Source organism: Panthera pardus, unplaced genomic scaffold (genome assembly GCF_024362965.1).
Source record: "Panthera pardus isolate Hobbes unplaced genomic scaffold, ASM2436296v1 HiC_scaffold_25, whole genome shotgun sequence".
NCBI classification, from domain to species: Eukaryota; Metazoa; Chordata; class Mammalia; order Carnivora; family Felidae; genus Panthera; species Panthera pardus.
The window spans coordinates 89,853,355-89,875,240 of NW_026526821.1; the positions used below are offsets into that span (position 1 = coordinate 89,853,355).

The 21,886-nt window shown below is 40.6% G+C and overlaps 1 protein-coding gene across 4 annotated transcripts in view; it reads right to left on the reverse strand.

Annotated features, from left to right (window-relative positions):
• SLC4A5 (solute carrier family 4 member 5) overlaps window positions 1-21,886 on the reverse strand; it is a 110,237-nt gene that overhangs the window by 69,279 nt on the left and 19,072 nt on the right. For all 4 annotated transcript variants that reach the window (XM_019442266.2, XM_053890841.1, XM_019442274.2 and 1 more), the window contains 2 exons: window positions 12,161-12,241; window positions 5,588-5,779 (listed from right to left, as the gene is read on the reverse strand). In XM_019442266.2, the coding sequence (XP_019297811.1) occupies window positions 5,588-5,779; window positions 12,161-12,241 (273 nt within the window). The remainder of the gene's footprint in view (window positions 1-5,587; window positions 5,780-12,160; window positions 12,242-21,886) is intronic.

The following is a 21,886-nucleotide window of genomic DNA, read 5'->3' on the forward strand; positions in this document are numbered from 1 at the left end:
CCTCCCTGCCCTCTGCCCTGAGGGCCTTCCACTCTCTCTGCCCCTCCCTCCTGCCCACAGAAGGTTTAGCCCACCACACGCTGGGCTCCTGGATCAGGGTGGCTCTAATGCACTGTGGGCCCCACGTGCGTGCAGCACATCAGAAGTTAATCCACATAATGAGAAATGCCACAGGTAATAGCCCCTGTGGTTGATAGCACACAGGGAGAGTCACATAGCGACGGCCCACGATATGACTCCCCCAGCAGTTGCTGGGAGAAACATAACCCAGCAGGAACAAGCTTCAGGAAGCACACTAAAAGAAGCAAGCAGAATTGTGTTTTTACTGGGTGGGGACTGTCCAGTTACTGGATGACTAAAGCATAAAATGATCTAGTATACTACAAACAAGCCAGTCTTCAACAACTAGTAAAGACCCGGAAGGCAATTAGGCAGTCAGGAAGTCAGGATGAGGATTTCGTCCTGGGGCTGGGGCCCTGGATGAGCCCTTTCAGAGATTCTCTCCCTCTGTCTTGAGTTCCACATGAATCTCTAGATGGCCAACTTTGCAAGATCGGAGTCTACCTTGCTTGCATCATGCTGCTGGTCCCCAGTACAGGGCTCACACAGCATGGGCACTCAATAAATATTTGCTGGGTGAATGAATTCACTAATTAGCACTCATGAGCGTATCATCTGGGATTAGGCTTGGCAAGAAAGGAGCCAAGGACAAGGAAATGCTGTTAGGGGTGGAGCTGGGTGGAGACTTTGGATAGCTCAAGGCAACTGAATATTGGGGACTGGGAGACTGATCTAGGGTTCTAAAGTCATCCCTGCAATTGTGTGAGGTGGGTCTTGAGAGGTGATATAAAAGCCCCCCAATCCTAACTTCACAGACAGCAAAATTCTTTTTCTAGGATGCTGTCCTAAAACTCCAAATGTGTTCTCTAAGAAGAGGAAGCGAATCTGCCCCCTTTAGTGTTTATAGGGATTCCTCTTATCATGGTAATGTTAGGGATGTCAGCCCAGTCCATACCCAAAAGGATGTCCTCTGGCAGCTGTGTTTATGGAATGTATGACCTGTGCCCCTTGGCTACAGTTAATCATTGGACATCTAAGCCAAGCCTGGAAATTTTGAATTGGGTCTCTAAGATATCTGGGGCCTTTCCTGATGGTCTCTGGAAAAGAGAGCATGTAAACTAAGATAAAAGGGCACAGAGATGCAGAAAGGGCTACAGAGAGAAGGGAATGGAGCAGACCCACAGAAGAAGCAGGGGCAGGGGCCATCAGTCCCAGAGAGGGGACTGAGAGGTGCTATGTCTACCCATTGAGCCTGGCTGTTTATTCTGCTTTGGGACTGTGAAAAACTTCTTTGGTTTTGTAATAACACGTGTGCGTACGTACACACACACACACACACACACACACACACTGCCTCCTTGCCCAAGCCAGCTCAAGTAGGTTTCTAATACATATGATCAAATTACCTTCCTAACCATGAGTGCCCCTTATAGGGAATTCTAGGGTTGGAGATTTTCTTCTTTGTACCTTCTTAAAAACTCCAAGTGTAAGAGTTATAAAGAATGTTGGGTCACTGTAGTAAGAATAGTTAGAATAAGAGAGAACAGGAATCAGTAAAAGAGGGGAGTAAAGCAATGGCAGAGCAGGCCAAAGGCAAGAAAAGAAGGAAGGCCAAGGAAAAGAAACCTTGGCCCTGGCCCTGGCCAAGTGAGGAGCTGTCAGAGGACTGGCAGAGCCTGGCCAGGGCACTGCTGGCTCCCCTACATGCTAGTGGGTGGAACCAAGGTTTGGCAGATCTTGGTGTGTTGGGCAAGGGGGAGATTCAACCAATTCCAAATAAGAGATCCCTCCACCTTCTCCAGGAAGGGCGTCATCCTCAATATGCTGCAGAGAAAAGAGAGCAATGACACTTACCTCACTGGAGCCCCAGAGGAAGAGATTCTGACATTTAAGGGGAGCCAAAATAGTAAAAGGCAATTGATTGTACCATATCCATGATTTATAATGTAAGGTATATGAAATGACCCCAGTAGTCTTCAATTAGCATATGGTTTTTATTGTTTTGTTTTGGTGACTATAAATGCAGTAAAGTGAGGAAACTTATTTAAAATCAAATTAGACAGTTACTGCTTCTCCTGTCTAAGCCAACAGGGGTGTGGGGGCCTGATTCACACAGAGTCTTGACATGGCCTGCAGAGGACCCTGGGTGGGAGTAGGGGGAGAAGGAAATGTCAAAGCCTCCTTCAGGTTTTCAAGGATGTTGAAGAGCTAGACTTAGAGGAGATGGTCTTTGTGTTTAGTTCAACCCATTATGTGGCCTCGGCTGTGCAAAAATGGGCCCTGAGCCAAGGAGGGGCAGGAAGAAAAATTGACGTCACTAAAAGGAGGGGACTGAGCATGTATGTGAGGATGGGGCTCAACACTGAAAGCAAGAACATATGAGGGGACTCAGGAGGGGACAAGGGTGGGCAGGAGCCCCCAAAATATGTGACAGGAGGCTGGAACTGCACAGAAAAATGTGCAGTGGAAAACTTCCAGTCGCCAGAGGAACACAGATATCTAGTATGTATCTCTGCAATGTTAAACTTGGTTCTGAACCTTCAGCAAAGCCTTCTACTCACATATATGCCATGCATAACCAATTTGGGGAAAACCAAAGAAGGTCTGAACTCCATGCCTGAGAAGGCCTAGAGGTGAAGGCAGAGAACAGGTATAGGCAGTGAAACATAGTGAGATGAGCCCACTATGGAGGGACTTGGAGCCAGACAGTGAGACTGGCAGCCCCTGGGAAGGCACAGAAATTTGGGGAAAGACATGGACATTCCCCTGGATGAGGCCAGGGAGGCTAGATTCCATTTTAGCTAATTCTCAAAGAATAGGGTAAATCTGGTTAATGTATAGTTGATGAACACTTTCCATTTATTGATTTATTTATTTTTAATTAACTTGGATTTATTTTTTTTCAATATATGAAGTTTATTGTCAAATTGGTTTCCATACAACACCCAGTGCTCATCCCAAAAGGTGACACTTTCCATTTATTAAGACTTTCACTGGTTCACTTGCAAACTTGGATGCTCAATCCTAATTTCCCCTCAACGTCCTAATGCCAATAACTAAGGATTCTCTTCTAATAGGATTTTTTTGTTTGTTTTTAGAATAGCTCTCATGGCTGGGGAGGGAATGCTGCATATGTTGATAATTCTAGGAGATCCAGGTTTTAAGGTGCCAAAGGACAAGAAGAGAGAGAAAATATAGGCTTCTTTTGGGAGGAGCTTTTTTTTTTAATGTTTATTTATTTTTGAGAGAGAGAGTGAGAGAGAGAGAGAGCGAGCATGAGTGGGGGAGGAGCAGAGAGAGAGGGAGACACAGAATTTGGAGCAGGCTCCAGGCTCTGAGCTATCAGCACAGAGCCTGATGCGGGGCTCGAACTCACAGCTGTGAGATCATGACCTGAGCCAAAGTTGGATACTCAACCGACTGAGCCACCCAGGTGCCCTTTTTTTTTTTTTTAAAGTAATCTCTGTGCCACCCAATATGGGGCTTGAACTCACAACCCCAAGATCAAGCATTCCTCGTACTGACTGAGCCAGCCAGGTGCCCCAGACTTCCTTTGGGAAATAAATTTTAACTTGCTTTCCTACCTGCTCCCCACCCCAAATGGGGCATTTAAGGGCTAGAATGATCATCTTTCTTTCTTTTTCCTTCTTCCTTTCCCCCACCTCTTTCCAAGATGTATCCTTCCAAGACACAAATTTGTAAGTACCCAAAGCAAGGATGCTAGCCCATTTTAAAGCTGCAAACTCTAAAAGAACCCCAACTGTCTTTGCACCTATGTTGGAAATAGCTGTCTCATGAAGTGTTCATGGAGAAGATGCTTTAGAGACAAATATGTGTTCTGTCCCAACCCTTGTTCCTTCCTCACTGGAAATGAGAATAGAAGACCAAATGAAATATGTCCTTGGTCCTAAGGCTTTGGAACAATATAAGGCTCAAATGCCTCACTGGAAAACAGCTTAGCTCTCCTTTCCTGATCATCTGGGGTGGTTTTGATCTTTTAGTGGCCTCAAAGTTGTTTAATATCAGGCAAGTATAAGAACTTGTATCAGGCAAGTATAAGAATAACTTTTCACACCCCTCCCACCAGAAGAATTTCAGAAGTTCTTGGTACCAGTGAGGACAGCAAAACCAAACCAATATCCACTAGTAGAGGAAAAAGACTTCGGTTCCTTGCTCTTAAATTGGGTTAATGTGTATTAACTAAACTAATATATATTAAATGCCTACCACATTTACTTACCCACCACAATAACCTACCATGTTATATATTTCTTCCATAACTCAGGAGAGACCCAGAAAATTTGATTTTCAAAGGGGAACCTCATCCCTAAATGTGGGGAAGGTGGTAGGGTTAGAGGAGAATGCCCCATCTAGATCCAACATGGGGAGTGGGAGATCTTCCCAACAGGCTTGCTCTCCTCTGGGTCCCTGATGTCCCTACCCTCTGGGCAGATACATGTGCACACGCATGTGCATGTGTATTGTGTGTATGTGTGCACATGCATGTTTTAATCAGAGCTCATCTCTTATGCTAGACAGCCCCAAAGGACTTCCATTAACCCATCTGCCACATAGACACATTTAATCTGGAAAAGCCATGGGCCTTAGTAGACTTGGTGCAATGAGAGCAGTTGTTCAGGGCAGCTGTAAGTTTGGGGGTGGCTCAGTTGGCCTTTGGGAGCATGAATGTCAGATCTTTTCCTACAGGGACGCTGAAACACTATTACTGCCTCTGACATTCCTTTGAAGGTTTAGATAGTAAAATAACTCATTTTGCCTTGCTCAAGACAGTGGAAATATATAATAGAGCCCAATGAGATGCTTTTTGTTGGGCAGATTTAGGATACGCTGGGGTGAAATCATGTCCCTAGAAACAGTAAAGTCTCAAAAGAATAAAACATCACAGCTGTGCTCTAAGGATTCCAGACTCTTCACTCCTCTTAAGATTGATATTTTTCTTTCCATGGGGAGGAACAAAATACTGATTTTTAATCAGTCCAGAGCTGATTTCTGCAGCAGCAGAGGAAGGCCTCAGGGGATTTGCTGACCTGGGAGACAGCTTCCCAGGGGTTTGCAAGCTACCGTGCAGGTGCCTAGACAATTCTCGACCATTCCATCAAGCTCAGGTGAGGAAAGGGAAGAGGTAATTCAGTTTACTGAGCACAATGCTTCATGCCAAACAGTCATGTTTGCGGTTAGGTTAGTCATGCCATGGCTGTGTGGCCTCCAGGAATTTGGAATTGAGGAAAATAATTCTGAGAATTAACCCATGAAACCAACTTGGGGTGGATCAGAGCAGAAGTCTCAGAGTCACCAGAGAGAGATGGAGGTCAGCCTGACTAAAGGTGTCTCTGAGCAGGGAGGTTGGTCTGCAGTGGCAGCAGGGCAGCAGGTGCTAACAGCCTTGGGGCATCATTAGTCTGGGGCATCATTAGTCTGCAGAGAATCTTCCGACTTTATCCATCCCGCCACCCAAGCTGCTGCACTCACCAGATGGCTCCCCTGAACACACCCCTCAAGAACTCACGGGTCCTGCTGACACGATCCACATTGCCATCCCGGCTGCTTCCCCTGCTCCCCGTGCCAGTCAGTTCCTGCTGTGGCTTGTCTGGCTGCAGGCCCCAGCAGACCTTCTGCAGTCCTGAAAGACGTCCTTGCTGATCTCTTTTCCTTTGAGGGTAACTGGGGACCGAAAGCCCAATGTGGATGGAACGGCAGTCTGTGGGCAAAGCACAAAAGACAGGGGAGGCAAGAGTTACTGAAAATGGGCATTTCCCTTTAACAGCCTCTAGTTACAAAGAGCTAGGGCCACCAAAGCAAAATGGAAGACATGGGATTCCTGGACAGGGCCCCTGCCCTGAGTCTTGGGTTTGACAGAATCCCATTTCTGAACAACTCAGCAGTTGCTGGAAACAAGACCCTTGGTGCTATAGTTGGAACTCTGTTAGAATGAGCAGAAATCCCATCACTCTGTTCTTGCTTGTCCAGAATGGCAGTAACCACATAGGCCTTATGACACATGGCCCAGGAGACAGTCCCTCAGTGAGCCACAGATTTAGTCCAAAATACCGATCCCCTCTTTGGGAAAGCTGTATATATTTCCATCAAGGACGATTTATTACTAATAATCAAAAACTACATAAACTGCTTATCAGAAAAGTGAGTTATTATGGATTTCTCAAAGCTGGTTTTATATACCAGAATTTTCAAAAACTAGAATTACCAAGAACTTTAATTTGGAATTCTACTAAGAAGGCTGTTTGCTGTGTAAAGCCCCCACTAGGTCTGTTCACACAAGAGCAGTTGGAATTCTCTCAGCTCTCAGGATGGATATTCTGTTATCATTTTTTCATCAGTGTTGTTGAATTGGTCAACAGCTTTTAAAATAATCAATAGATGTAGTTGTATAGTTACAGAATAATGGAGCAGATAATACATAAGTACTTAGACTTCCATCTTATCTCTGCCCTACCCCACTCCACAACAGTTTCCCCTATTATTTTTTTATGGAGGTATAACTGACCTATAGCATTGTTCAAGTGTAAAGTGTACAACATACTGATTTGGTACATGTATATATTGCAAAATTACTACCACAATAAGTCTAGTTAACATCCATCATCTTATATAGTTTCATTCTTTTTCTTATGATGAAAAATTTTAGAATCACTCTCTTGGCAACTTCCAAATATACAAACAGATTGTTAACTATAGTTACCATGCTGTACATTCCATCTCCAGAACTTGTTTATCCTATGGTGGAAGTTTGTCCCTTTGGCCACTTTCACCCATTTTGTCCACTCCCAAACTCCTGTCTCTGGCAACCACTAATCTGTTCTCTGTTTCTATGAGTTTGGTTCTCACATAGGAATGAGATCGTATAGTATTTGTCTTTCTCTGTCACTGCCAAGACTGATGCCAAAACGCTAACCCCCTATGTGTTCTTCTAGGAGTTCTATGGTTTCAGGTCTTACATCAGTCTTTTATCCATTTTAAGGTGTGTGTGTATGTATGTGATGTAAAATAGAGATCCAGTTTTATTCTTTTTTTTAAAGCTTTATTTATTTTGAGAGAGAGAGAGAGAGAGAGAGAACATGTGAGCAGGAGAGGGGCAGAGAAAAAGAGAGAGGGAGAGAGAGAATCCGAAGCAGGCTCCACACCATCAGCGCAGAGCCTGATGTGGGGCTCAAACTCATGAACCGTGAGATCATGACCTGAGCCAAAATCAAGAGTCGGACACTTAACCAACTGAGCCACCCAGGTGCCCAGATCCAGTTTTATTCTTATGCATGTGGCTGTCCCGTTTTCTTATCAGAAAGACTATCCTTTCCCCATTGTATATTCTGGGCTCCTTTGTCATAAATTAATTGAACTTACGAGTGTCTGTGTGTGTATATCTGGGTTTTCTATTCTTTTCCATTGATCTATGTGTCTGCTTTTATGCCAATACTATACTGTCTTGATTACTATAGCTTTGTAATATCTTTTGAATCAGGAAGCATGATGCCTCCAGCTTTGTTCTTTTGCAAGGTCACTGTTGGCTATTCAGGGTCTTTCATGGTTCCATACAAATTTTAGAACTATTTATTCTATTTCTGTGTAAAATACCATTGGAATTTTGATAGGGATCGCATTGAATCTGTAGACTGCTTTGGGTAACACAGACACTTTAACAATATTAATTTGTACAATCCATGAGCATGGAATATCTTTCCATTTATTTGTGTCTTCTTCAATTTCTTTGACCAAGGTATTAAAATTTTCAGTGTACAAGTCTTTTCCCTCCCTTAAGTTTATTTATTCCTATGTATTTTATTCTTTTTGTTGCAAATGTAAATAGAATTGTTTTCTTAATTTCTCTTTTTGATAGTTCATTATTCATATATAGAAATATATATGTATTTATTTTTGTATATTGGTTTTGTATCCTGCAAATTTACTGAAATTGTTTTTTAGTTCTAACAGTTTTTTGGTGGAGTCTTTTGGGTTTTCCATATATAATATCATGTCATCTGCAAGTAGAGATGGTTTTACTTCTTCCTTTCTGATTTGAATGCCTTTTATTTCTTTTTCTTGACTAATTGCTCTGGCTAAGACTTCCAGTACAATATTGAATAAAAGTGCAAGGGTGGGCATCTTGACCTTGCCCCTGATCTTGGAGGAAAAGCTTTCAGCTTTTCATCATTGAGTATGATAGCTGTAGGCTTGTCATATATGGACTTTGTTATGTTGAGGTACATTCCCTCTATACTCAATTTGTTGAGATTTTTGATAATGAATGATGTTGGATTTTGTTAAATATATTTTCTACATTTATTGAGATAATCTTACGATTTTTATCCTTCATTTTGTTAGTGGGGTATATCACATTGATTGATCTGTAGATGTTGAACCATCCTTGTATTCCTGAAATAAATCCTACTTGATCATGGTGTAGGATCCTTTTAATGTATTGTTGAATTTGGTTTCCCAATATTTTGTTGAGGATTTTTGCACCTATGTTCATCAGAGATATTGGCATGTAATTTTCTTTTCTTGTAGTGTCGTAGTTTTGGTATTAGGGTAATGCTAGCATCATAAAATGAATTTGAAAGTGTTCCCTTCTGGGGGTGCCTGGGTGGCTCAGTCAGTTAAGCATCCAAAATCAGCTCAGGTCATGATCTTGTGGTTCATGGGTTCGAGCCCTGTATCAGGCTGTGTGCTGACAGCTCAGAGCCTGGAGCCTATTTCAGGTTCTGTGTCTCCCTTTCTCTTTGCCCCTTCCCTGCTCACGTGCTCTCTTTCTCTCTCTCTCTCTCAAAAACAAACATTGCAAAAAAGAGTGTTCTCCTCTCTTCTATTTTTTGGAAGAGTTTGAGAAGGATTAGTATTAATTCTTATTTAAATGTTTGACACAATTCATCAGTGAAGCCATCCGTTCCTGAATTTTTGTTTGTTGGGAGGTTTTTGATTACGGATTCAAACTCCTTGCTAGTAATTGGTCTATTCAGGTTTTCTGTTTCTTCATTATTCAGTTTTGGTAAGTTGTATCTTTAGGGATTTATCTATTTCTTCTAAGTTGTCCAAATTATTGGCATATAATTGTTCATAGCAGTCTCTTCTGATTTTTTATATCTGTTTTCAGTTGTAATGTGTTTTCTTTCATTTCTAATTTCATTTATTAGAGTTTTCTCTTTTTTTCCTCCCTTAGTAAGTTTAGCTAAAGATTTGCTTATTTTATCATTTCAAACACCAGTTCTTAGTTTCATTGATCATTTCTATTGTCTTTTTAGTCTCTATTTTACCTATTTCTGTTCTGATCTTTGTTATGTCCTCCCTCCACTAACTTTGGGCTTAGTTTGTTTTTCTTTTTCTAGTTCCTTAAGGTATAAAGTTAGGTTGTTTACTTGGGCTCTTTCTTTTTTCTTAATGTAGGCATTTATTGCTATGAATAGATTCCCCTATTATGAACAATTTGCATTAGTGTGGTACATTTGTTACAATTAATAAACCAATATTAATACACTATGATTAACTATAGTCTATAGTTTACATTAAGGTTCACTCTTAGTGTTATATAGTTTTATGAGTTTTGAGAAATGCATAATGATGGGCATCTACCATTACAGTATCATACAGCATAGTTTCACCATCCTAAAAATTCCCTGTACTTCACTTATTCATCTCTCCCCTCCCTGAGTTCTAAAGCTACTTTTCTCTTTTGGGCCTTTACATTTTGTTCTCTTTTTTCTTCTTTTTGAAGAGAAATGAGAATGGGTGGGGTAAATGAGTGGGAAGATCTTTTTCTCTTCTTATGTGAACTGCAGCAAAAATGTTCGAGAACCACTGATTTAGGACAAGTTTGAGTCTGGAATTCCCTGGTGACAATTTTCCAAAGAGCAGGCTGGCCAAAAAAAAAATTATTATAATTACAGTGGTTCCACCTTATCCACAGGGGATATGTTCTAAGATCCCCAGTGGATGCCTGAAACTGCAGATAGCACTGAACTCTATATATATATACCATGTTTTTTCCTACACATACATACCTATGATAAAGTTTAATTTATAAATTAGACACAGTAAGAAATTAACAAATAAATTATAGAATAGAATAATTGTAACAAAATTTTATAATTAAAGTGTTGTGAATATGGTCTCTCTCTCTCTCTCTCAAGATATCTTATTGTACATATTCACCTTTCTTCTTGTGATGATGTGAGGTGATAAAATGCTTACATGAGGAGATGAAGTGCGATGAATGACATAGGCATTGTGATATAGCATTGGGCTACTACTGACCTGATGATGTGCCAAAAAGAGAATCATCTGCTTCCAGACCATGGTTGACTACTGATAACTGAAACTGAAGAAAGTGAAATCACAGATAAGGGGACTACTATATTTTTGAAGCCCAAGGATGGCAACTGAGAGTTGAAAGCTACTTCAGAATAGGAAATTAGAATCTGTGTTCTTACATCAAGATTTGCATTAACTTGATTTTATTTTCCTTGGAAGGAAGGCCTGTCTCTTGGCTCAAACTCCTGAAATGCAGATACTAAGGTCTGGGTATTCAATGGCTGCAGCTATCACATAGAAACCACATCAAGCTGAATCTTGGAGAAGTATATCTAAGCCTTTTAGAGATATGTTGAGTGTCTACCCTGGTGAAAAGACTCTATGAGTCATTGCTAGGCACAGGAAAATGAGGTTAACTGGATTTCAGTGTCTAAATCTATTTAGAGCCCGACTCCTGCCCCAGCTCACCTCACTGCTCACTCTTCTGAACCTCCAGCTTTCTTGGCTGTACCCAGAAATGTGAGGTGGAGATTTTTATGAAGTATAGCCTTGCTTTCTAGTGGATCAGTATCAGAATGAATGGTGCTCCTCCTTTCTTCTCTCTCCTCCCTCATGGTGTGATTTCTCTTGCTCTATTCTACATTTCTTAAGCAATCTGTAATTTGAGTAAGCCATAGACACCAAAATTTAGAGGTAAGTAGTTTTACTCTAAGGGCTTAGCAGATGAGTTCCTATTCTCCACCCTTGAGACCAGGAACAGCTGGTATACCAGAAAGGCCTCTGCCCAAGAGTCAGCTTCCCTGGGTGTTCCCTGGCTTGTTCTATACTTGCTCTATGACCATAGATATCTGCCTCTCTAGGACTCATTATCCTCACCTGTAATGTGGGAATAAAATCCTTTCTCTAGTGTCTGGGCAAGGTTTTTGAGAAGATAGAATGGGATGACATGGGAAAATGATTATGAAAATGGTTAGGGCTATACACATGAAGAATATACTTATTAAAGAAATCAGGGAGATGGCTGTCAGGAAGATATTTTACTTTCTGTCCTGGATCTAACTTGTCCCATTTCTTCCTGGCTCCTATCATAATCGTCAGAGTGTGGCTGTGTAGCTGGTGAACTGTGGAGAATAGTTAGCCCTCCCCCAAGCTCCCTCCTTCACAATGGAGAACCTCTCCACTGACTGTGAACACCTTGCAGTTTGGCTCAGGACAATGCCAAGTTCTCCTAGGAACTCTTCAGCTGCATTCTTCTCTATCTACAGCCCCAGAATCGCTCTACACATTCTGAAGCTCAACAAAACATCCAGCTAGACAGTGAGATTAGCATTTCCCTCCAAGTGGGGCCGGAACAATGGTGGGGCAGTAGCCTGTCTAGTTGCCTCTTCATAAGCCCTGTGGTTGCTTTTCTGTAGAGTGTAGGAAGTAAGGGTCTTTGAGTCAGCATTTTAGAACAACAGATATCCCCACTCAACATCCTCTTGCACTGGTTTTAACTGAGCTGCCATTTTTAGAATCTATGAAATACTGGCATCTTGTATGGTTTGTACATCTTGTAAAATTAGGTAAGTTTAATTCTGTGTCAGGGGTGCTGTGCCCTAATCCATAGAAACAAAGTGCCAGTCTCCAGTGTTCAGTCTGACCGTATGGTCCCTTTAAGACACAGTGAAGGCTGGTCCCATTAGATCCAGAGAAGACACCATGGGTGGGTAAGGGAAAGGGACCAGCTCTCTAGATTCCCCTGCTGGAGGGGTGTTATAAGGATATTAAAGAAATTGTCAGACCTCCTAGGATTTGCATCAAGTTCTCAAGGTGACCTTACCTTCCTGATCCTGACATCTCCTCCTGTAGTTAGTAGGGTCCAGCTTCCCTACCCCAGCCTTCTCTTCTTCCACCTTCATAACTATAAAGTAAAAGATGAACACAGCCTCAAAATGTATGACACAAAAAGGTAGGATTTCAAGGAGAAATGGTCAAGTCCATTCATAAACAAAGTGAAAAAGCTCAAATATCTATCTCTAACAAATAGAGAACACACCTCTTTTTCAAGTACAAATGGAACATTTAAAGAGAGCACATATGCTAGGTCACAGGGAAAGCCTTAGTAAATTTCAAAGAATCTGTATCATACTTCTGTAGTAAGAATATATACATATACATATACATATATATATATATGTATATGTATACACACACACACACACACATACATACATATATATACACATCTAAGCTTGGAAACTAAAAGTAATTTATAATCATGGGTTTAATAGGAAACCACAATGGAAATTATTAGATATTTAGAACTCACAATTACAACTACTAAATATTAAAACTTACGGGGTGCAACATACTTAGAGGAAACAAAGAAGGAAGGAGAGAAGAGAAAGAAAAAGGAGTGATGGAGGCAGGGAGGAAAAAACAAGGAAAAGAAATGTGATAAGCATTCAACTAAAGAACCTAGGGCAAAATAAAGAGAAAACCCAAAGAAAGTAGAAAAATATAAATATAAAACCAAAAAAATAATGAAATAGAAAACAATATTAGAGATGGCTAATAAGTCCAAAGGCAATTATTTCAAAAGACTATTAAAATAGGCAAATTATATAAAACTAATCATGAAGATAAATTCGTAAGTAAACAATATTAGGAATGAAAAAGAGATATAACTAGAAATATAGTGCAGAATTTAAAAATTAAAAGTGGATGTCACGAAAAACTTTATGCCGATACATTTTAACTTTGATAATAATAATAATTAACATTTCAGTGTGTCAGGAACTATTTTTTTTTATTAAATTTTTTTTGACGTTTTTATTTATTTTTGAGACAGAGAGAGACAGAGCATGAAGGGGGGAGGGGCAGAGAGAGAAGGAGACACAGAATTGGAAGCAGGCTCCAGGCTCTGAGCCATCAGCCCAGAGCCTGACGCGGGGCTCGAACTCACGGACAGCGAGATCGTGACCTGAGCTGAAGTCGGACACTTAACCGACTGCGCCACCCAGGCGCCCCAGTCAGGAACTATTTTAAATGCTTTGCATTTATGACTGCATGCATGACTTCACTGAGTCTTCTCAACAATCTTATAAGTAACATTATTTTTTAAAGTTTATTTATTTATTTTGAGAGAGAGAGAGAATCCCAAGCAGGCTGGGCACTGTCAGTGCAGAGCCCAACGTGGGGCTAGATCTCACAAACCATGAGATCATGACCTGAGCTGAAATCAAGAGTCACTTGAAATCAAGACGCTTGAACAACTGAGCCACCCAGGCACCCCGGAGATAAGTAACATTATTATTCCCATTTTACAGATGAGAAAACTGAGGCACAGAGAGCTTAATTGACTGCCAAAACGGAGGAACAGATATTCAAACCCAGACAATCTTTTTCTGGAATTAAATCTCTTAGCCATGGGGTTCCTAGGCGGCTCAGTTGGTTAAGTGACCAAATCTTGATTTTGGCTCAAGTCATGAACTCACAGTTCATGAGTTCAAGCCGCATATGGAGGTCTGTGCTGACAGCAAGGAGCCTTTTTGAGATTTTCCTCTCTCACTCTCTGCCCCTCCCCTGCTCATGTGTGTGCTCCCTCTCTCTTTCTCAAAATAAATAAACTTAAAAAAATAAGCTCTTAGCCACAAGGCTGATAAATGGATATTTTACTAGAAAAATAATAGAAATGATCAAAATTGACTTTAAAATAATTAGAAAACCTTGATTAACCAATAACCATTAACCAAAATGTTTATGGGAAAGGCATTACAGACAGCCTTTCCCATATCCCATGAATAATTATTGAAGCTGGATTATAGGTACAAAAGGATCATCATTTTTTTCTATTTTTGTTATGTCTGAAATTTTCTCTATAGTGAAAAGAAAAATAAATACCAGGATCAGATAGTTTTTAAAAAATGTTTTATCTGAACCTTCAAGGATTAGATAGTCTCTAACTGATACAAAATGGTTCTCAAAAGTAGAAAAAAAGGAAATCAGAGGCAGTATAAACATCTGAAGACCAGGATACAAGGTAGGACTAAAAGCAGGAGAGTTGGTTGTAAATCTTCATAAGGAGTCAATTAAACACTCAGATCTCTCTCTCCTAGGAGTTTCCTAGATGTCTCCCCCTCACCACCCCCTACCCCGTTCCAGAATATGGAAGGGTTAAACCTGAAGGCCTTTGGATAACTAAGGGCATTGAGGCATGGGGACACGATTTAAGCAAAGGCAGTTAGCCACTCAGTCCTCTGCCTAGTTGGGTCCTAGAACACTAATGAAACTTACACCCTCCAGGTGGGAGACTGGAGGACTTACAGATCCTGACATTTTGGGGATCTCTAACAAATGGTGAGGGCTCACCATCTTGGGTTTGTCATTCAATAATTCCAGCTTGTCAAACAGCTGCTTCATAGCTCCACTCCAGAATGATGGCCAGCCAAGAATCACCAGAATGACAGAGACCAAAACAAACAGAAAAAGAGGAAGTCCAAGGAAACAGGAGCAAAGTAGACAGCCAAAGAAGTATTTAAAAAGCATACAATTCACATCTTCAAGTAGACTAGAAAAGACACTGTGTCCATGACAAAAAGAAAAGTAGAATGCTATAAATCTGGAACTTTTCAAGAATAAGAAAGAACTCTTCGAAATTAAAGATACGTTAGAAGAAAATTTTCAGTAAAAGAGTTGGAACATAAAGTTGAAAAAATATGTGAGATAATACAGCACAAATACAAATAATTTTTTAAATAATAGGAAAAAGACAAGGAAATCAGAGGATCAGTCCAGGTATCTAACATCAAGTTCTCAAAAGAGAGGTAAGAAAAAATAATAGAGGGGAAATTATCAAGGAAATGACATGAGATTTGAATTTCCTGGCTGAAAGAAATTGCTGAGAGCCCAGAAAAAGGAATTTAAAACAAAATCGACTCCAAGTCACATCACTGTGAAGTTCAAGAATATCACATATAAAAAGAAGACCTTTAAAACCTTCTGGAAGAAGAAAATAAGCCACCTGCAAAGAATTAGACATGAGAACTGGCATCAGACATGGTGGAAGCTATTAGACAATGGAGTTATGCCTCCAAAAGTGAGAAAAAAATTGTTAGTAGTATTCCAGTCCTAACCAAAATATCCAATGCGAAGGTAGAAAAGGGCATGTTTAGACAAGAAATGTCTTAAAATTTTACTTCTTATGCACTTCTTTTCAGGAAGCAATTGAAGGAAGAACTCCAGCAAGATGGAGGAGCACCTAGGGAAGGAGTATGGCATATAGAAAATGGGATCCACCGCAAAAGATGGGCACAGGAGGCCCCAGGAAGAAGCTGTGTAGCAGTCCAGAGAGCAATGGGTTCATCTTAGACCAGGCTCTGCACAGGCTGTGCAAGAAAAGCCTGGAACAATCATCTGGGTGTGTTTCACTGTTTTGAGAGGGTACCGAGATTCTATCAAGAATAAAGAGTCAAGGGGCAATTGGGTGGCTCAGTCAGTTAAGCATTGGACTCTAGATTTCGGCTCAGGTCATGATCTCATGGTTTGTAAACTCAAGCCTGCCTCAGGCTCCACACTGACAGCTGGAATACTGCTTAGGACTCTCACTCTCCTCTCTCTACCCCTCCCCTGCATGCATGTGCACACCCCCTCCCCCTCCGCCCCCCACCTCTCTCAAAATAAGCAAATAAACTTTAAAAAAAAGAAAAAAAGAGTCAATGGGGTGACTGGGTGGCTCAGTCACTTAAGCATCTGACTTGATTTTGGCTCAGGTCATGATCTCATGAACCATTCATGAGTTCAAGCCCTGCCTTGGGCTACACATTGATAGTGTGGAGCCTACTTGAGATTCTCTCTCTCCCTCTCTCTCTCTCTGCCCCTCCCTCCCTCTCTCTCTCAAAATAAATAAATAAACATTTAAAAAATGAATAAAGAGTTATGAAAGGAAAAATGATCACTAAACACTATGTAACTCAAATGTCAGAATATTTATACAGTCATAAAAAAAAAATGAATATTGGGGCGCCTGGGTGGCTCAGTCGGTTAAGCATCCGACTTCGGCCCGGGTCACGATTTCACGGTTTGTGAGTTTGAGCCCCACATCGGGCTCTGTGCTGACAGCTCAGAGCCTGGAGCCTGCTTCGGATTCTGTGTCTCCCTCTATGTCCCTCCCCTGCTCATGCACTCTCGTTCTCTCTCTCAAAAATAAACATTAAAAAAAATTTTTTTAAATGAATATTAATTTAAGCAAAAACTATGATAGGTATTCCACCAATGTGCAGTATTACACTGCTTGCTGTTTGTGGCTGTGTTCATTCTTAGTAGTCATGTATCCATTCTGATTGGTTAGTGTCAATACCATATGAGTTGTTAAATATTTTTAATACCTACATTGGAAGTAACTATTTGAAGAGATGAGGAGATTTCAGGGTGAAGAGAGGTTGTAAGACATAGAGGACATTGCTAGCCTTCTGCCTGATGTCCATCCCCCTTTCTTCTCTGATTTTATTCAGGGCAGCAGTGCAGCTGACTAAAAACAGTCACTTCCCCCAGATGCCCCTCAGCAATCTCTATCTAAAGAGATTTAGGAGAAAGAACCTAGGAAGATTCCCTTACTGGATGAAGCCTCTGCAGAAGAAAGCCCCTTCATTTTTCCTTCTTCTTCCTTCCTGGAGAGGGTTGTCAGATTTAACAAATAGAGTTTTTCCCAGTTAAATATGAATTTTGTATACACAGTCAATAATTTTTAATATAAGTATGTCCCAAGCAATATTTGGGCAAACTATTTTATCTGGCAAACCATTTCCCTCTATTCCTAGAGCATAGACATGATGCCTGGAAGTGCAGTAGCCATCTTGTCATCATGAGAATGAAGGCCACATGCTAATTATGGATACAAGGAGAAGAAGGATCTTGAATCCTTAATGTCTTCGCTGAGCCATTCTATAGCACTGGACAGCCCACACTTGGGCTTCTTGATATGGGGAACAATTACACCACTTCCTGTTTAAATACTATACTTTTCTGTTTCTCAAAACCACACCTGGGTCATAGGACAAAAGACTCTGGGACAGTATTTACTGGGCATATAAGATTGGGTTCTATTAGTAAGGAAAACAGAGAATGGGCACTGAGTGGTTGTGTAACAGTGTCTGCTACACTTTCTAACATCCATCCTCTCCTTGTCTTGCCTATTTTTTTTCAGGTAGAGACACAGGGCTCTTCATGGCTGTAGACACCTTCCCCAACTCCAGGCATGAATTGTGATCTATCTAAATTACTCATGGTGATCATATGGCCTTTGACCAGTAACTGATCTTAGGAGTAGTCATGTAATCCTATCAAGTGAGTGAGATTTAAATGGAAGTCCTCTGGGTAGAGCTTGCAGAAAAGCTTTTATTTTCCTAATAAAAAGTAACAAACACCTCTGGAATGCACATTTGGCCAATTACCTCCCCCATTTTCCTGCATAGACCTCAGACATGAGACTTCTACATGAAGGAGCCCTCTTGCACCAATGATGTGATGGGTATGAGAGCAACGGATCAGGCTGAGGACAAAGCAGAAAGCTAGAGCAAATCTTCCTTCCTGATAATGTCACTGAGCTCCAGACCACTTATCTCTGGGCTTCCTATTACATGAAAAAAAAATCTACTTTGTATATTTAAATTGCTAGCCAAATTTTATGTTACTTTTAGCTAAAGACCTTCCTAACTGATACATAATGGAATACTATGGGGAGATCAAATGAATTAACTAGATCCTGTGTATTAACATTCATAAATCTCAAAAACATAAGGAATTTTTTTAAAAAGAAGTTGTAGGGGCGCCTGGTTGGCGCAGTCGGTTAAGCGTCCGACTTCAGCCAGGTCACGATCTCGCGGTCCGTGAGTTCGAGCCCCGCGTCAGGCTCTGGGCTGATGGCTCGGAGCCTGGAGCCTGTTTCTGATTCTGTGTCTCCCTCTCTCTCTGCCCCTCCCCCGTTCATGCTCTGTCTCTCTCTGTCCCAAAAAAAAAAAAAAAAAAAAAAAAACGTTGAAAAAAAAAATTAAAAAAATAAATAAATAAAAAGAAGTTGTAAAGAGATATAAACAAAATGACATTATTTATATAAAACTTGAAAACATTGTTTTACATTTTACTGTTCATCGCTACACTGTAAGTAAAAGCATAAAATCATGCAGAGGAATGAGACACACTAACTTCCGGTTACTTCTGGGGAGAGGTAAGATTTAATATTGATGTTTTAGCTGTATCTTTGATATTTTGGATAGCTATAGAGAGATATAAGGCAAATATGATAAAATGTGAACATCTGTTAATTCTGGACAGTGATATGTGAATGTCTTACGTTTACAAGTTTGAAATATTTTATTTAAAAATATTAAATGAGGTTTTTTTAAAAGAAATAAGAGAAATCCCCAACACTATGACATAACAGTCTCAAATAAAATGGGCCAACTGAGAACCTTGCAAAAAGAATGACTAAAGAATATCACACCTTGATATGTTATTATGAAATTTTAGAACACTAGATGAATGTGAAGAAAAAAGAAATCCTAAAAACTTCTAGAGTGAAAGAAACAGGAACAGGTCACCTATAAATGAATAAAAATCAGACTATCAGAAGATTTCTTATCAGCAACTTGGATAACTGAAGATGATGGAGCAACGCATCCAAAATTCTGAAGGAGAATGGTTTCCAAACCTAGCATTCTCTACTCAGCCAGTCAAGACAGAGTGTAGAAGACATTTTCAGACTCAGCAATGATTTCAGCAAGAAATCATTTTACTTTGGGGCGCCTGGGTGGCTCAGTCGGTTAAGTGTCCAACTTCAGCTCAGGTCACGATCTCGCGGTCCGTGAGTTTGAGCCCCGCGTGGGGCTCTGGGCTGATGGCTCAGAGCCTGGAGCCTGTTTCAGATTCTGTGTCTCCCTCTCTCTCTGCCCCTCCCCCGTTCATGCTCTCTCTCTCTCTGTCTCAAAAATAAATAAAACGTTTAAAAATTAAAAAAAAAAAAAGAAATCATTTTACATTTTACTTCAGTCTCATAACTTCCTGGGAAGTTATTTAAGTATGTTACCACCAGGAACCAAGAAGGGGAAGACAATGGGATCCAGGAGAGGGGTCCAACCAGAAGAATAATGACAGCTGCGCCACAGCCCCAGTCAGTCCTCAGAAGAGCTAAAAATGAGGTTTCAGAAGGAGCCACTCAAGGAAAAGATGAAATGCCAGAGATTTGATACACTCCTTGAGAATCTGGAACAATTTAAGACAGCGACAAAGACAGAAAATGCCAAGAAAGGCAACTGGAAACACCAGGAAAAAATTAAAACTGCAAGAAATAAAATGTGATTATGGTACATGGTCATAGGAGTATAAACACTGATTTTTTAATTAACTAAAAACAATGATGATATATGTACATTGAGAGAATGAAGAAGAGATGGGTGTGGTATAAGATAATTAAATATTCACCTGTGGATGGCTACTATGCAACTCTGAAAAATTGCAGGAGATACATTTATATAAACCATATGTATAATTATTGGCGGGTGTAGTCAACAGAAAAAGCTAAAAGAATTCCAAGTGATCATCTTTGGGAAGTGGAACAGTGGAGTGTGTAGGAAGCTGGAATGGAGTTTTTCTTGCTTTTTATTATAATCTCTTACATGTGTTACTTGATTTTTTAAATATGGGTATATATTATTTTTATTTTAAATATTTTAAGGCAAATAACTTAATATGGCATGTGTACTCCCCCTTCATGCCATAATTGTATCCCCCTGAAAATCCATGGTTAAATCCGTTGGCTCAAAGTGAATCGTGTTTAAAATATTCAGGAGAACTATAAAACAAAGAATCTTTAAGAAAGTGGTTCACAGTAGTTCTCAAACTTAAGCATGTATTGGTCACCTGGAAGGCTGATTAAAACCTAGATTTCTGGGCTCCACCCCACTGTTACTGATTCAGTGGATCTGGCATGTAGACTAAAGGTTTGCATTTCCAACAAGTTGATGCTGAAGCTGCTGATCCAGGGGCCACACTTTGAGAACCACTGTTTAAAAAGACAACAACTCCCATTTATAGTGTCTATTAAACTGAATCACCGTACACGGAGTTTGCTTCACATGAGCCTCACATACATAACAAGATTACATCTTTGCATTCAAGCCGGGTATTGTGTACTGGTAAGCTTAGCATGGACGCACTGGTAGCTCCGATTGGTTGGTGATTTTTTGAGAATTTATATCTTCCTCCACCCTCATAGCATGAGGAGTAGAGAAGATGAGTAACAGATCCTCTCTCTTTAACAAATAGAACCTGCCTCCAAATCTTTTAGGTGGAGAAGATTCCACCTTTCCCTAACCACAAACAGGAAAGGCCATGTGACCCAGCCTGGCCAATCAAATAATCCCCTTTCCCCCATCACAGAGATTGGTTGCATGCTGATCCCATGCCCAATGCTGGGCCAATCATAATTCTTCCCAGGACATTTCCACTTGGTCCATCCAAAAACTAACTGTTCTGGCTCTGGCTCTGGCTCTGACTCTGGAGCTGGTGTTGTGAAGCTGACAAGCTTGGGTGCTACTATCTTGCTTGCCACATGGAGGAAAGCATCCAAGAAAAGTGGAGAAACAGTATCAGAAGTACTGATAACTTGTAACTCCCGGAGTCAGTGGATTTTGAACCGGCCTGACTAATACAAATGAAAGAGGCTTTTCCAGCATGGTTTAAAAACATATTCTTTCATATTTGAAGTACTATAGATTCTCAGATTGGAAACCAAACCAAAGTGAATGCAAAATGGCAATACGGATGTGAGCAGGTGAAAACTTTACACAACTATGGAAGCATGGAGATGTAATGTAGTTCATATTCAAGTAGATGCACGTCTCCCAGCTCTGCACTAGTTGAGACCATTCTTTCCCCACCTCCTCTGTGCTGGTTCCTACCTCCTCACAACTTGAGAGAAGCTCCCTTCCAGGAGTATGCAGAAGTAGGAGAAGAATCCAGGCTGCCCCTGATCATCTTCAAAGGAAACCATTCATTTGAAACAAATCAAGCAGCATGTTGGCCATTTGCAAAGTGTTTAAATAAACTACTACTCTAATCAGCAGCAGCAATGGCTCACCAGAAAAATTTCCAAAAGTGACCTAACCCTTGAAACAGAATTTCTATCTCCACATTTTATATAATCCATATTAATTGAATGCTTTCATAATCTCATTTAATCCAGACTAAAATTCAGTGAAGTGCATAATTTTCACCCTCATTTTACAGATAAAGAAATGGAGATTCAGAGAATTAAGTTAAGTTTTTTCCTGTGTCACAGGGCCAGGCATGGTGGAGCTATAATTGAAATTCGCTTCTCTTTGATTCCCCAACCCAAGGAAGGAAGGAAGGCAGGGAAAGAGAAAGGGAGGGAGAAAATGGAGGGAGAGAGGGGATAGGAGAGGAAAGAAAGAAGTCAAGACATGAGAGATAGGGGAGTCTGGAAGAGGCCATCAACTTCTGAGTTCTAGGCCTATCCAGATGTCTAGCTGAATTCCCATCTGCAAGACCT